Source organism: Macaca thibetana, chromosome 11, assembly GCF_024542745.1.
Source record: "Macaca thibetana thibetana isolate TM-01 chromosome 11, ASM2454274v1, whole genome shotgun sequence".
NCBI classification, from domain to species: domain Eukaryota; kingdom Metazoa; phylum Chordata; class Mammalia; order Primates; family Cercopithecidae; genus Macaca; species Macaca thibetana.
The window spans coordinates 52094401-52111030 of NC_065588.1; the positions used below are offsets into that span (position 1 = coordinate 52094401).

The window sequence follows — 16630 nt, forward strand, 5'->3', positions numbered from 1 at the left end:
GTTATTTCTAAATATTCTAAGGGGGAAAAAGGTTTTATTCCAAAGATTACTGTGGCAGCCAGCATATTGGAAGAATGAACCTTCAAGCAGAAAATCCAATGATCTAAAAGCAGATTCTCCTTACCACTTATTATCCCAGATCCTTTATTACAATCTACCATATACATGCATACAGATGTAACCACCGTAGAATCAAGTAGATACATTAGCTAATGTCAACAATGAACTGATTACAGGATCTATGTCAAAATGAGAAGAAATATCTAATGGCATATCCTAGAGTTCTGCTGAAGATTTTAAAATCAGTAACTTATCTAAAGATATAAAAGCTATGTTCATCAATTTTACAGACAATAGGAGGAGGAGAATTGATGTATTACGGACATAACTAAGCTTAAAAAACACCACAGAAACAGAAAAAAGAAAAAAAAAACACTTCTTCAGGACTAATAATAAGCCAAAACAAAGACTCAATTTAGAAGGAATAAGGTATACATATAAATTCCTACACTTAGATTCAAAACTTAAGTTATACAAAAACTGGATAAGTGAGGATTGGCTCAATAGTAACTCAAAGGATAAAGACCTCAGAATTTTAGGCAAAGAAGGTTAACAGTATGATTTGCTACCTGTAAGTCACAGGTAACTGAAATATAGACTCCATAATAAATGATGTAATGGCCTTACTGGGCTCTATATTCTTATTTTATGAATCACAATGACATGCTGACCCAGGAGAACAAGCAGGAAAGAAAGGCTCCAGAAATTCTATATGCAGATCAACACACAGATAGATGTCTGGTCTGAAAGATGACCTTTTTTGTTTTGAAGCACAGATCTATGACCAATCAGAAGCTAGAAGGCAGATTCCTATAGACAAAAAATTTTACAACTATGGAGTATTCCCTGCATCTCTACATTTTTCAGCCAGGGGAACATTTCATAATGAAGAGTGGAGAGTTTTTTCTATTTTTAAAATATATCACAATGACTGGTAAAGCATTTAGTGAGTGGGGCAGGCAGGAGGGGATGTTACGAACGGAAGTGCCCAACCCAACAAGCCGAAAGCAACCTCTACTGAGGAACATGGTAGGTAACCATCCATTAAAAATTATTTTTAGGCCGGGGACAGTGGCTCATGCCTGTTACAAGCACTTTGGGAGGCCAAGGCGGGCAGATCATCTGAGGTCAGGAGTTCAACAGCAGCCTAGCTAACATGGTGAAACCCCATCTCTACTAAAAATACAAAACTAGGCTGGGTGCGGTGGCTCACGCCTATAATCCCAGCACTTTGGGGCGCCTAGGTGGGCAGATCAACTGAAGTCAGGAGTTCAAGACCAACTTGGTCAACATGGTGAAACCCCGTCTCTACTAAAAATACAAATATTAGCCGGGCGTGGTGGCAGGCACCTATAATCCCAGCTATTCAGGAGGCTGAGGCAATAGAATTGCTTAAACCCAGGAGGCGGAGGTTGCAGTGAGCCGAAATCATGCCATTGCACTCCAGCAGGTGAAAGAGTGAGACTGTCTCAAAAAAATAAATAAAAATTAAAATATAAAATACAAAACTAGTCAGGCATGGTGGCGCATGCCTGTAATCCCAGCTATTCAGGAGGCTGAGGCAGGAGAACGGCTTGAACCTGGGACACAGAGGTTGCAGGGAGCTGAGATCGCACCATTGCGCTCCAGCCTGGATGCCAAGAACGAAATTATGTCTCAAAAAAAAAAAAAATTATTTTTAAGGCTTTAGCCTGTTTAAAAAAAAAAAATGACTGCAGAGTGACTGGAGAGCATAGACTCTGAAGCCAGACTACTTAGGTTAGAATTCCAATTTTACTACTTGCAACCTTATATGAATAACTTCACCTCTCTGTGCCTCAGTTTCCTTACTTGTGAAATAGGAACAATAACAGTACCTATTTCATAGGGTTGTTATGAAGATTAAGTAAAAAAAAGAAAAAAAATTTTTTTTTTTTTTTTTGAGACGGAGTCTTGCTCTGGTGCCCTGGCTGGAGTACAGTGGCACGATCTCGGCTCACTGCAACCTCTGCCTTCTGGGTTCAAGTAATTCTCCTGCCTCAGCCTCCCGAGTAGCTGGGATTACAGGCGCCCGCCACCACGCCTGGCTAATTTTTGTATTTTTACTAGAGGCGGGGTTTCACCATGTTGGCCAGGCTGGTCTCGAACTCCTGACCGCAAGTGATCCACCTGCCTTGGCCTCCCAAAGTTCTGGGATTACAGGTGTGAGCCATTACAAAAAAAAAAAGTATATATATATTTTTTATATATAATGAGGATCATTAGGTCAAGAGATCCAGACCATTTTGGCTAGCACGGTGAAACCCCATCTCTACTAAATATATACATATGTATTTTTTTGTTTGTTTTTTTTATGAGACGAAGTCTCACCATATCACTCAGGCTGGAGTGCAGTGGCACGACCTCAGCTTCTGCAACCTCTGCCCCCCGGGTTCAAGCGATTCTCCTGCCTCAGCCTCCCGAGCAGCTGGGACTACAGGCGCACGCCACCGTACCCATCTAATTTTTGTATTTTTAGTACAGATGGGGTTTCACCATATCGGCCAGGCTGGTCTCGAATTCCTGACCTTGTGATCCGCCTGCCTCGGCCTCCCAAAGTGTTGCGATTACAGGCATGAGCCACCACGCCCGGCCTTAAATCAAAAATTCTATTAAGCATTTAGAACAGTGCCTGACAGCTAGTAAGTGCTTTATATTTATTAAGTACTAAATCACTGGTCTCAGATTTCATAGTTTCACAAATCAATGTATTTTTATTTTATTTATTTATTTTTAGAGACAGTGGTCTCGCCATGTTGCCCAGGCTGAACTTAAACTATTGAACTCAACTAATCCTCCCACTCCAAACTCCAGCTGGGACTACAGGTACACACCACTGTGCCCAGCTCAATGTACTTTTACATAGATAGGCTGATAAGGTTGCTTTTTACAACATTACAATCAGGTCATGGAGCAATACTTTTGCAATAACAATAAAAATCAATTACTACAAAAATGAGCACACACTTGGATATCGCAGTGCTATCAAACTGCTATAAAACTTTCTAAAAGCTTACACTCAATTTTTGTATTTATTTCACCACTAACCAGGAACAGCTAGTTCATGGACCAGCAGAGGCCTGTGAACTATACCTTAAATAACATTATAAGTCATCTTTAATGTCCCTTTATTAAGTAAGAATCTTGATTTCCGTGGCTCATGCTTACAATCCCAGTCCCTTGTGAGGCCAAGGCAGGAGGACTACCTGAACCCAGAAGTTTGAGACCAGCCTGGGCAACACCATGAGATGCCATCTCTATTAAAAAAAAAAAAGTTTTTTTGGTCGGGAACGGTGGTTCACGCCTTTGGGAGTGATCCCAGCACTTTGGGAGGCCGAGGCGGGTGGATCATGAGGTCAAGAGATTGAAACCTTCCTGGCTAGCATGGTGAAACCCTGTCTCTACTAAAAATACAAAAAATTAAACAAAAAAAAAAAAAAAAAAAAATTAGCTGGGCGTGATGGGGGGCACCTGTAGTCCCAGCTACTCGGGAGGCTGAGGCAGGAGAATAGCGTGAACCTGGGAGGCAGAGCTTGCAGTGAGCCGAGATCGTACCACTGCATTTCAGCCTGGGTGACAGAGCAAGACTCCGTCTCCAAAAAAAAATTTTTTTTTTAAAAGAATCTTGTTCTCCGGGAGGCGGAGCTTGCAGTGAGCTGAGATCCGGCCACTGCACTCCTGCCTGGGCGACAGAGCCAGACTCAGTCTCAAAAAAAAAAAAAAAAAAAAAAAAGAATCTTGTTCTTTCTCACGCTGATACTTTATTTTCTTTCCACTTCCTGGAGAACAAGTCATTTGATTTTAATTACACTTTAAATTTTTTGTTAGTTTGTTATAAAAGTATTATGTTCACTGTAGAATAGTTAGAAAATTCTGAAAAGTTTAGAGGAAAATAAAAGTCATATGTAATCCCGGCACTTACAGATCACTTAACATTTACATATATCATTTGTAGGGAGGCGTGAGCCACTGCGCTCAGCCTACATACAGCTTTTATATAACGTTGTACGACTTCTTTTGTCATATAGTGAGTTCTTCTCATATACTAGGACATTATTTTAAAAGGGAAACAGAGGCTGGGCATGGTGGCTCATGCCTGTAGTCCCGGCACGTTGGAAGGCTGAGTCAGGAGGACAGCTTTGAGCCCAGGAGTTCAAGAACAGCCTGGGCAATAGAGTGAGACCCTGTTCCTAAAAAAAAAAAAAAAAAAATTTTTTTAATTAGTCACACAAGGTAGCACATGCCTGTGGTCCCAACTACTAGGGAAGCCGAGGTGGGAGGAACGCTTGAACCTGGGAGGTCAAGGCTGCTATGTAACTGTGATCACAGCATTGTACTCCAGCCTGGGCAACACAGTGATACCTGGCAAAGAAAGATGGTGGAAGGAAGGAAGGAAGGACAGACGGAAGGAAGGACGGACGGAAGGACGGACGGACAGACGGAAGGAAGGGAAAGAGAGAAAGAAAGAGAAAGAGAAAGAAAGAAAGAAAGAAAGAAAGAAAGAAAGAAAGAAAGAAAGAAAGAAAGAAAGAAAGAAAGAAGGAAAAAAAGAAAGAAAGAAAAGATTAATAAAAACATAAAATAGCTGAAAATGATGTCATTTCTTTTTGCACATATTTCAGCACAATTACATTAGCAGAACTAAAACCTTTTAAAACTTAAAATAGGACTAACATAAAATCTTACTCCATTTTTCTAAATTGATTTGATTTGATTTGAAATGTTTTGACTCCAGCACTTTGGGAGGCTGGAGGTAGGCGGATCACTTGAGTCCAGGAGTTCGAGACCAGCCTGGGCAACATGTTGAAACCCCATCTCTACTAAAAATACAAAAACAAGCAAGCATGGTGGCATGCGCCTGTAGTCCCAGCTACCGGAGGGGCTAAGGCTGGAGGATGGCCTGAGTCCAAGAAGTCAAGGCTGCAGTGAGCTGAGATCATGCCACTGCACTCCAGCTTGGGTGACAAAGGGAGACCCTGTCTCAAAACAAACAAAAAATATTTTAACAGGTATACTGAATGAATTGAATGGTACATGAATTATATCCCAGTAAGGCTACTGAAGAAAAAAAAAAAAAATCAGCCGAGCATAGTCGCATGTGCCTACAGTCCCAGCTACTAAGGTGGCTGAGGTGGAAAGATCACTTGGTTCTGGGAGGCTGAGGTTGCAATGAGCCATGATCATGCCACTGCACTCCAGCCTGGGCAACATAGCAAGACCTTGTCCCAAGAAGAAAATTAAAAAAAAAACAGCTAGGTAGGCATAGTGGTTCACATCTGTCATCCTAGTACTTTGGGAGGTCAACAAAGGAGGATCACTTGAGCCTAGGAGTTCAAGACCAGTCTGGGCAACACAGTGAGACCCTGTCTCTCAAAAAACAAAAAACTCGCTGAGCATGGTAGTGCACACTTGTAGTCCTAGCTACTTGGGAGGCTAAGGCAGGAGCATCACTTGAGTCCAGGAGGTTGAGGCTACAGTAAGCCATGATCACACCACTGCACTCCAGTCTGGGTGACAGAGGGGAGACGCTGTCTCCAAAAAAAAAAAAAAAAAAGTTATAGAACATTCTATATAGGATACTAACATTAATGTAAAAAATAATACACACATGTCTCTGTATAATGTATATAAACAAGATGTCTGGAGAAGAAACAGGTAAGTTGACACTGGTTGAATCTGAGAAGAGGAAGCTAGTTCGGGAAAAGTGTAGGAAAGAAACTTTTTACCATATACTCTTTTGTGAACTTGTGCATGATTACCCATTCAAAAAATTTTTTAAATCTTATTTTTCAAGGTCAATAAAGCATTCTCTATTCTACCTATCCAACCCACAGAGAAAGGACATATCAACTTACCCCCATAATACATTTGACATTAATCATGCATTGCCCTGTGATTTCTATTTATGTTTATTTTGACTCAGGGTTTTGCTCTGTTGCCCAGACTGGAATGCAGCAGCGTGATCATGGCTCACTGCAGCCTTGACCTCTGGGGCTCAAACAATCCTCCTGCCTCAGCCTCCTATATAGCTGGGACCACAGGTGTGTGCCACCACAACCAACTAATTTTTTGATTTCCTGTAGAGATGAGGTCTTACTATGTTGCCCAGGCTGTTCTTAAACTCCTGGGCTCAAGTGATCTTCCTGCCTCAGCCTCCCAAAGTGTTGGTTAGGATTATAGGCATGAGACACCGTGCCCAGCTTGCCCTGTGATTTCTTCTAATTAACTGATCTTGAATTTTTTTTTTTTTTTTTTTTTTTGAGACTCAGTTTCGCCCTTGTCACTCAGGCTGGAGTGCAGTGGCACAATCTTGGCTCACTGCAACCTCCGTCTCTCCGGTTCAAGCAATTCTCCTGCTTCAGCTTCCCGAGTGGCTGGGATTACAGGCACGCACCACCATGCCAAGCTAATTTTGTATTTTTAGAAGAGATGGGATTTCACCATGTTGGTCAGGCTGGTCTTGAACTCCTGACCTCAGGTGATCTTCCCACCTCGGCCTCTCAAAGGGCTGGGATTACAGGTGTGAGCCACCACACCCGGCCAAATTTTGATTAAAATATTTTATCAGAAATATTTTTCATGTTGGCTAGGCGTGGTGGCTCACGCCTGTATTCCCAGCACTTTGGGAGGCCAAGGCGGGCGGATCACCTGAGGTCAGGAGTTCAAGACCAGCCTGGCCAACATGGTGAAACCCTGTCTCTACTAAAAATACAAAAATTAGCTGGGCGTGGTGGCAGGCACCTGTAATCCCAGCTACTTGGGAGGCTGAGGCAGGAGGAGAAGGGCTTAAGCCCAGGAGGCAGAGGTTGCAGTGAGCTGAGACCACGTCATTGCACTCCAGCCTGGGTGACAGAGCAAGAGTCCATCCCAAAAAAAAAAAAAAAAAATCATCTTTTTCATGTTATGTCAATGTATAGTTTGTAAATTCTTTGAAGGCAGAAATGTTTTATATCACCTATAACATATAATAGGAACTCAAAATCTTTACAAGGAACCTAAGTGGTTGGTATTACAATTAGGCTTAAAGAAATTCAATAACTTGCTTAAATATCACACAGCTTGGCCAGATGTGGTGGCTCATGCCTGTAATCCCAGCACTTTGGGAGGCTGAGGTGGGAGGATTGCTCAAAGCCAGGAGTTTGAGGCCAGCCTGGAAAACACAGGGAGACTCGGTCTCTACAGAAAATTAAAAAATACACAGTTCAGGTGTGGTGGTGTGCCCCTGTAGTCCCACCTACTGGGTGGGAGCAGAGGCTGAGGTGGATCACTTGAGTCCAGGAAGACTGAGGCTGCAGTGACCCCTGATTATGCCACTACACTCCAGCCTGGGAGAAAAAGCAAGACACTGTCTCAAAAAACAAACAAACCACAGCTTGTAAACAGTAGGCCAATATACCAGCTCAAGTGTCTCTCATTTATGCCCAATATTAACTGCCAAAGTCTTGGCACTTCTTTCTTTCATTCTCTTCTCCTCAGCCTCCTTGCTAGCTCTTCTTCCACCCAAACCTGTAAATATTCACTAAGATTCCTTCTTTGCCCCTCTTGTCATTCCACTTATATCAAAGGCTAATTCACTTCCTGATCTCAATGAGCAGCAAAGTCTATCAGCATTATCTTTAAAATATATCCGGAATCAAACCCTTCTCACCACTGCAAACGCTACTACTCTAGTCTTTCTTTCATACAGATTATTGTCAAAACTTTTCAGCCCTTGCCTCACTACAGCTTATTCTCAACAAAGTAACAGTGATCGTTTGAAAATTTAAGTCAGAACATGTCACTCCTCTAGTCAAACATCATCCACTGGTTTCCTATCTCACTAAGGGTAAAAGGCTGAATCCTATCACCTAAAAGGTCCTACAAGTTTGCCCTCCCCTACCATTACCTTATTATCACTGCTCACTCTGATAAGCCAAACTGGTCTTGTACTATTCCTCTAACACTGCACATAGCTCATTCCTTCACCTCCTTAAAGTCTTTTTGTAATCATCTCCTTGTTAATGAGGCCTTCCCCAGTTACCCTATTTAAAATTACAATACCCTTCCCATTGTACTTCCTATTCCTTTCTCCTATTTTTCTCTATGTGCCTTATCAATCACCATTTGACATACCATAAATTTTACTTTTTATTTTGCCTTCCCTCAGTAAAATACAAGCTCTATGAGAGCAAGGATTTTGTCTGTCTTGTACACTGCTGTATCTCTGGCACCCACAGTAACTGGGACATGGCAGGTGCTCCTTATTTTCTGAATAAACCAAGTCTGCATCATTAGCTTTCAGCTCTTGAGTGAAAGACCCACGTTTCCAACTGACTACCTGACATCTCCAAGTGGATGTCCCACAGACACCTAAGCCTCAAACTGAACTTATCTCTTCTGCACAAAACTGGCTTCTTCTCCTCCAACCCAGACTAAAGGTATCACTGCCCAAACCCTGGAGTCATCTTTCAATCTTCCCATATCTAACTGATCTATAAATACTTGAAATTCTACTACATCCTAAATGTCTTTCAAATTCATTCCCATTCTTTTGAACTCTTGACATGCTTATTCACTCGATAAATCATTATTGAGCGCCTACTGTGTATCAAGTATTATCTTGGATACAGGCAAATAATCATGAGCAAAACAGAGTCCTTTCCCATTCGGAGCTTACAATCTTGCAGGGAGGGAACAAGCCAATCAATGATCAGATAGTGTTTAGTTGATTTTTTTTTTTTTTTTGAGACAGTCTCACTCTGTTGCTCAGACTTGGAGTGCAATGGTGCGATCTCAGCTCCTGTAACCTCTGCTTCCCGGGTTCAAGCGATTCTCCTGTCTCAGTTTCCCGAGTAGCTGGGGTTTCAGGTGCACGCCACCAGGCCTGGCTAATTTTGGTATTTTTAGTAGACATGGGGTTTCACCACGTTGGTCAGACTGGTCTTGAACTCCTGACCTCATGATCCGCCCACCTCGGCCTCCCAAAGTGCTGGGATTACAGGCATGAGCCACTGCGCCCAGCATGTTCAGCTGATTTTTAAACAACATACAGGGTCCTATGAAACTATATAAAAAGTGGCCTGACCATGTGTGTGGATAGAACAGAGAAAGTTTCCTTGGGTAAATAATATTTGGGTGAAACACCTGAAAAGGGTGTAGTAATTAATTAGATAAAGGTGTTAGGGAGGAAGGCTGGCAGAAGTACTACAGCCAAAAGAAAACTCCAACTGCAGCATATGTGAAGGTTCTGGGTTGAGGTAAGAAGGAGAAGCAGTGTACAATGATTAAGAACAGGAATTCTGGAGACAGGATGCCTGGATTTTTTTTTTTTTTTTTTTTTTTTTTTTGAGACGGAGTTTCACTTTTGTTGCCCAGGCTGGAGAGCAATGGCACCATCTCGGCTCACCGCAACCTCCGCCTACCAGGTTCAAGCGATTCTCCTGCCTCAGCCTCCCGAGTAGCTGGGATTACAGGCATGCGCCACCTCGTCCAGCTAATTTTGTATTTTTAGTAAAGACAGGGTTTCTCCATGTTGGTCAGGCTGGTCTCGAACTCCCGAACTCAGGTGATCCACCCGCCTCATCCTCCCAAAGTACTGGGATTACAGGCGTGAGCCACCACGCCCAGCCTGCTTGGATTTAATATACCACATATTAGCTGTGCAACCAGAGCAAGTTACTCAGTTACTCTCTCTGAGCTACAGTTTTTCTGATTTTCAAATGAGGATAATATAAGTATTTACCTTATAGGGTTATTATGAGAATTAAATCAGTGCATGCAAGTGGCTTCAAACAGTGCTTTGCCACATAATAAATGCTAAGTGTTAGCAACTGATGAAGACAATCATTCTGAAGAAATGAAATAAAATAAGGCCGCAGTAGTTGAAGTGTTAGTAACTATACCGCAGAGACTGGCAGGGACATAATTTGAAGGTTTTAAGCAGAGGAATGACTCTGAAAATAAACATCTAAGTGGTGAAATCACTCCCCCTACAAATCCCATCTGCCAACAGAATACAAGCTGATCACATCAAGCTCTTCCTTTCAAACTTCCAAAGGCTCCCAGCCCTACTTATTACATGACAAAGGCCAGAATTCCTTATACAACTTAGAAAGCCCTTTTCAACATCACTTTTGATTTACCTTTATAGTTTACCTATTTTCCTTTCCAAACTATCTTCAACCACCAATGTATTTCCTCACTTCACTTTCCAATACAAATGTCTCACTATTCTCAACACTCTGACACCACTACCGCTTTCTCCTCTCCTCTGCAATAGTTCCTTTTCTGATGTTTGACTGGATATCTGATACTGTTACAGTTCAAGCCATTTTCATCCACAGTTCAATCTCTCTTTCCAAATGTGTTAGAATGGGCTAAGTGCGGTGACTCATGCCTATAATCCCAGCACTTTGGGAGGCCAAGGCAAGAGGATCACCTGAGGTCAGTAGTTCAAGTCCAGCCGGGCCAACAACATGGTGAAACTCCGTCTCTACTAAAAATACAAAAATTAGCCAGGCGCGATGTCACGTGCCTGTAATCCCAGCTACTCCGGAAGCTGAGGCATGAGAATCGCTTGAACCTGGGAGGCGGAGGTTGCAGTGAGCCGAGATCTTGCCACGGCACTCCAGCCTGGGTGACAGAGCAAGACTCCATCTCAATTTAAAAAAAAAAAAAAAAATGCATTTCTACAAAATCCTCAGAAATTTGCTGTTGATATGACATTACATATCAACTCAGATACATACTATGTTTCCTTCCTGCTTCAAAGGTATTCCCTTCCCCTGAAGTTCCATACCAAAGCCCAAAATCTCTTTATGACAATGGAGATATTTTTTTCTTTTTTTTTTTTTTTTTGAGACAAGGTCTCCCTTTGTCACCCAGGCTGAAGTGCAGTGGAGCAATTATCACACAGCTCACCGCAGCCTTGGCCTTCCAGGCTCAAGCAATCCTCCCACCTCAGCCTCTTGAGGAGCTGGGACTACAGGTGTGCGCCACCATGCCCAGCTAATTTTTTAATTTTTTGTAGAGACAGGGTGTCACTATGTTGCCTAAGCTGGTCTCAAACTCCTGGCCTCCGCCTCCCAAAGAGTTGGGATTAGAGGTGTGGGTCACTGGGCCCAGCCAAGATTTTTTTCAAAGGCAATAAAACCCCAAGTCAACCCAGAAGTCAGGATCATTGCATCAAGATCGCCAGTGGAACTAACTGCCCTAAAAATCAGAATCAAAGGCGTGAGTTCTTTTTTTCTTTTTGAGATGGAGTCTCACTGTCTCCCAGGCTGGAGTGCAGTGCACCACCTCGGCTCAGTGCAACCTCCATCCCGGTCTCAAGCGAGTCTTGTGCCTCAGCCTCCTCAGTAGCTGGGACTATAGGCACTTGCCATCACACCTGGCTAATTTTCGCATTTTTGGTAGAGGCAGGGTTTCGCCATGTGGCCCAGGCTGGTCTCGAACTCCTGGCCTCAAGCAATCCGCCCACCTCGGCCTCCCAAAGTGCTAGGATTACAGGTGTGAGCCACCACGCCCAGCCAAAGGCATGAGTTCTTAACCAGAGGTCCATGGACTCCTCAGGGCTACAAGGTAGTTTTATGAAGCCCCTCAAACTGCATGCAAAATATGTGTACATGCCTTTTTCTGGGGAGAGGGTCCATACCTTTCATCAGAGTTTCAAAGATATCTGTGACCTCCAAAAGGTTAAGAAGTGCTCTAGAGAAAAAGCAAAGACAAGCAAATGTGATTAAAGAGCGAGTTCTTTTTAGGCTGTCAAGAGTGCCTAATGTTCTCTTAGACTGTAACACTAAAATCAGGTCAGAGGACTTTATGTAAAAGTTACTTATCCAATCAAATACAAATTTAATATAGACCTGACAAATACAGATTTGATGGAAGGAGGAACTCCATAAACCAACACAATCTATAAATGTAAGTAAGTCATCGGGCAGCTGGTGACTTACTCCAGGGATTTCAAAAATAGGACAAATAGGAAGAAAATATTAGCTCTTCTATTCAGTTCCTTTTTATCTCGTTCAAAAATTCCTTTTCTGTGTATGTTTTATAACAGTATGGAAGTATACAATTTCTCTAAGTACAGTATATATACACAAAGTGGAGATGATTGCTCAATTTTTTTTTTTTTTTACTCATCACAATATCAGGAGACCACTGATATAATCTATGCATTTCGGTACCATCAAGTTAACAATAACTCCAGAATAACACAAAAATCCACTAATAGAGTTTAGAATCCAAGAGTAAGAAAACACTAGCTTTCACAGAAAGACTAATTGGGGTCAACTAATAAGTGACTAAAGAAGGGTCCTCTCCCTACCCTTACTACCCTTAAGCTTTCTTAAACAACAACAAAAAAAAACAAAACAAAACAAAACAAAAAACTCTTCAAGCTTTAAAGGATCACTTTTCAGTTTCAGCTATATCAGCCTGGTTTGTCCAAAACATGTAATGAGAAAGAAAACTACTTGTGAAACCACAATCAAGATTATCTTAATTTACCCTAAAAGAAAATACTTTTTAAAGTTTTCTGCTTTTTAATATATTTTTAACGTTTTTATATATCTAGGTGTGAGAAAACTACCAAGATTCTCACAAGACAATTTAAAACAGCTTCTGTGATTCAGTGTCAGCCAATGGTAACACCAGGAGATGCAGGGCCCATCCGAGATATGAAATGGAAAAGAGATAATCTTAACCTTGGAACTGTTTTTCCCAAATATTGCAGGTATGAGTTCTCTCTGGTGGTAGGAGATGGTGTGTGAGGAAGGCCGGCGGGCCGAGAGCCGCGTGAGAGAACTCGAAAACTTTTAAATCAGAGGTGTCTGTACTTTTACTATTCTCAAGGTCTCCTCAATCCCAGGCTTCTAAGGCGAGACCGATCTTTTCTGAGAGGCCTCTCCCTGGTTTCAAAATTCGGCCTGGGGGCATAATCCCACCTAGAAAAGGGGAGTGGAAGTATTTTCTGAGTGTCTGGGACCTATTTAGAGAGAAATATACAAAAATGCCACCATTTGCTAACAGGCGAATCTCAGCTTCGGACGACAGACTGGAAACATCATCCCAGGGAAGAAAAACGGATCCTGGGTCCGACATGGGGCAAAAAGGAGGGACGAACTGACGTAATGCAGCCCTGAAAAGCAACGAGGAGTATAACAGGTAGAAGGCACTTACACAACCCGATGGGGAAGGATGACGGACGATACAACGATGAAGGGAGCAGAAATAAATAAATATAGCAGTAAAACCGTGAGGAGAAATGGGAAATTAGGGAAGGCGTAGTGTGGAAGGGTGGCACAAAAGAGCTACAGTGGGAGCCGAAAAACGAAGTGGAAAAGGCTGCAAAGACAACACGTAGGAGAAGGCGCAAGCTACCCTGTAGAATTCAGTTCCTAGAAAAGTCCAACTCAGCCCTTCCCCGATTCACTGTACCTTCAGCTTATGGAGCTCCACCGTTTCGGTCGCCATCTTGTTACCCCTCACTCCACTAGGCCCCCACCCGCTGCCTCCGCCTCCAGGAGCTCCCGCCTTAGGCGTAGAGATGCAAGACCGACCAATCGTTGTCACTCTTGCTCCCACGCCATACCATCAACTCTTCCCATTGGTCAATAGCTGACGTCGTTCTCATTTCTCTAGGCAGCTTTCCCCACCTCTTTCAAAAGGTGGAACAGGGAAAGGGGCGGGCACTGTATCTTGCGAACGACAGAAATGGCAACCAACTGTGCATCTGCATTACAGATCACCAACCAATGGGTGGTGGCAGCGCTGATTGTGTTCCTCCAATAGGAAAGGGGCAGACGGGGAGGCGTTACTTCCTGGAGACTTCAGGTGTGGTAGCCGGCGCTGCGCCCATAGCCGGGACAGGGAATCTGAGCTGGCAGGTAGGGGCTGCAAAGACCGTAAGGGTTGCTGAGGAAAAATGGTGGGAGAGGAAAGGGGCGCCGAGGAAGCGGTGACCTAAATATTGAGAGGGGAGCGCTGAAGGGAGCCCTGAAAATACCGACGAACGTGAGGAGGAAGCTGGGAGGGGCATGGGGCGGGCTTAAGGAACTGGCGGTGGGGCTGGGGCGGGCAACAGCCGCTTCCTAACCAGACATCATCAGCTTAAGAGCTACCACAATTTTAAAGAACCGAGTTCAGATAATCACTGCCGCCCCTGGAGTCAGAGCCAAGGCTCCATCTCTCCAGGCGTTGAGCTCAGGTCCCTTCCGAACCCAGTCCAGAAGCCGTGGGCAAGTTGTTGTCGTGCCCCCCGCTTGAGAGAAGTAATGGGGATGCTGACTGCTTACATGCCACGGAGGTGTGAGAGAGGGTGGACAAGCCCCAGAGAACAAAGTGGGGACCAGAGTGAGCTTTACTCTGTCATCCCTTCTTAGTGGTTCTTTGATGATTCCATGACTTTCTCCTGGAATACTGGGTGTGCGTGACCTCTTTATGGTTATTAACTTCTTCAGGAAAGTCAGATACTCCTATTTCCCTCGCTCACTGAAGGGAGTGCCCCAAGTCTACGTACACCTTCATGTTACAGTTGAAGTGTAAAGATCAGAGCAAAAATGACTGTGTCTCTAAAATGTAGTGAGGACTCTTCTTGTCTTTTAAAGTTTTCCCCAAGTTTTCAGTTTTTATTTTCTGCGTGATGGGTAAGTTCTTCATTCCCAATAGAGTTCAGGGAATTGGGGCTATCTGAGAGACAACTGGGAGAAAGCTCAAAGAGGGGTTGAGAAAAAACTGAGTTGGACTCCTGCCTGATCCCCCATTATGGCTAGGATGAATGTGGGGGTGGCGCACAGCGAAGTAAACCCCAACACTCGAGTGATGAATAGCCGAGGCATCTGGCTGGCCTACATCATCTTGGTAGGACTGCTGCATGTGGTTCTACTCAGCATCCCCTTCTTCAGCATTCCTGTTGTCTGGACCCTGACCAACGTCATCCATAACCTGGTGAGCACTAAACCGCGGCCTTGTACCCACCCCAGCGTTTCCCGACCAAAAGCAAAATAAAATCACCAATTGTTTGGGGATTTATGTGTTCCTTTTGGGATCTTAACATAATTCTTTGACTGAAGAACTACTCTCTGCCCCTCACACTGCCACCTTCCCTGTTCCCAGGCTATGTATGTCTTCCTTCATACGGTGAAAGGGACACCCTTTGAGACTCCTGACCAAGGAAAGGCTCGGCTACTGACACACTGGGAGCAAATGGACTATGGGCTCCAGTTTACCTCTTCCCGCAAGTTCCTCAGCATCTCTCCTATTGTGCTGTGAGTCTATGGGGGAAATGAGGATATGCTGGGTCAGAAAGAGCTCCAAGAGCCAGGGAGAAAGGCCCATAGGGAAGCTGTTAAAAAACAGACTACCCATCTAAAAGCCTTTGAAGATATTAAGGTATACTAGTTCTAAGTCTACAGAGAGCAGTAAAATGTAGAAGTCAATGCTGTAATCAAGCATTCCTTGCTGCCTCCTTGGTAGTAAGGAAATGAAAGGACTTAGAAAAGATAAGTGCCAAATAAAACCAAATGATTTTACACTGCCAAAATAAGTAAATCAAGGCAGAACTGATAGTAATCTTCAAAAACACTGTAGGGAGTGGAAGCAAAGAGGACTCTTAACAGTCATACAGACAAATAGCTTCAGCCGTCATTTGCCATGTCATTAGCAATTAACAGATACTGACTTATAGTCTCCAGTTAAAGGTGCTATCTCCTGAACCCCAAAGTAAATGCTGTTGATATAGCTGGAATAGTTTTAGATAATCTAGAACAGTAAATATACAGTAAAACTGGTCATTTAAAATAGAAGAGAAAGAGCAGGGCACTGTGGTGCATGCCTGGAGTCCCAGCTGCCTGGGAGGCTATGGCAGAAGGATTGTTTGAGCCCAGGAATTTGAGGTTGTACCACACGTATCACACCTGTGAATAGCCACTGCACTGCAACCTGGGAAACATAGTGAGAACTGTCTCTTTAAAAAAAAGAAAAAAGAATATGGATAGGGAAGGCCAACCTCACTCACCCTATTTTTTTCTCTCCCCAGCTATCTCCTGGCCAGCTTCTATACCAAGTATGATGCTGCTCACTTCCTCATCAACACAGCCTCATTGCTCAGTGTACTGCTGCCGAAGTTGCCCCAGTTCCATGGGGTTCGTGTCTTTGGCATCAACAAATACTGAGGGATGGGTTTTGGGACAGCTCCATGGGCATAGGGAAGGCAGTGAAACAGAGGACTATAAAACATCCTTCTCTTATTCTCCATACTGTCTTCTACACCTTGAAAGTGTGAGAACTATACAACCTTTTCCAGACTCCCAAGAAGAGAAGAGATTGGCAAATGGGGCTCCTGGGCCCAGTCCTGCCAGCGGCAAGTTTCTTTGAATCAGGAAGGCAGGTGAGGTAAGGGCCAAATCACTCTCCTCCATAGCAGGAAGCCATTTGGGCAGCTTGTTCAGTGATTACATCTTTCCATATCTTCTACACCTACCACCTTTTTTGCTGTGTATTTTTCTTATAATAATTTTTTCCAGCTATAGCTGCAGTTTAATCAGCAGGAAGGGCAGAGAGCTGTCCTCAT

General features: G+C 43.5%; 2 protein-coding genes across 4 annotated transcripts in view; one reads left to right on the forward strand and one right to left on the reverse strand.

Annotated features, from left to right (window-relative positions):
- Positions 1-16630, reverse strand: part of SARNP (SAP domain containing ribonucleoprotein) — a 238725-nt gene that overhangs the window by 49159 nt on the left and 172936 nt on the right. For 2 of the 3 annotated variants that reach the window (XM_050749192.1, XM_050749194.1), the window contains one exon: positions 13498-13575. In XM_050749192.1, the coding sequence (XP_050605149.1) occupies positions 13498-13533 (36 nt within the window). In that variant the 5' untranslated portion in view covers positions 13534-13575. Of the gene's footprint in view, positions 1-13497; positions 13576-16630 lie in introns of those variants that run through there. The other variant, XM_050749193.1, reaches the window with a different exon arrangement.
- Positions 14319-16314, forward strand: ORMDL2 (ORMDL sphingolipid biosynthesis regulator 2). The gene is made up of 3 exons (XM_050749205.1): positions 14319-15006; positions 15175-15326; positions 16097-16314. The coding sequence occupies exons 1-3, from the start codon at positions 14824-14826 to the stop codon at positions 16230-16232; spliced, it is 471 nt and encodes a 156-aa protein (XP_050605162.1). The 5' UTR covers positions 14319-14823; the 3' UTR covers positions 16233-16314.

Coding starts and splice junctions, on each gene's coding strand:
- ORMDL2 (XM_050749205.1), top strand. CDS start 14,824: ATGGCTAGGATGAATGTGGGGGTGGCGCACAGCGAAGTAAACCCCAAC. Junction 15,007..15,174: donor CCAACGTCATCCATAACCTG/GTGAGCACTAAA, acceptor CCCTGTTCCCAG/GCTATGTATGTCTTCCTTCA. Junction 15,327..16,096: donor AGCATCTCTCCTATTGTGCT/GTGAGTCTATGG, acceptor TTCTCTCCCCAG/CTATCTCCTGGCCAGCTTCT.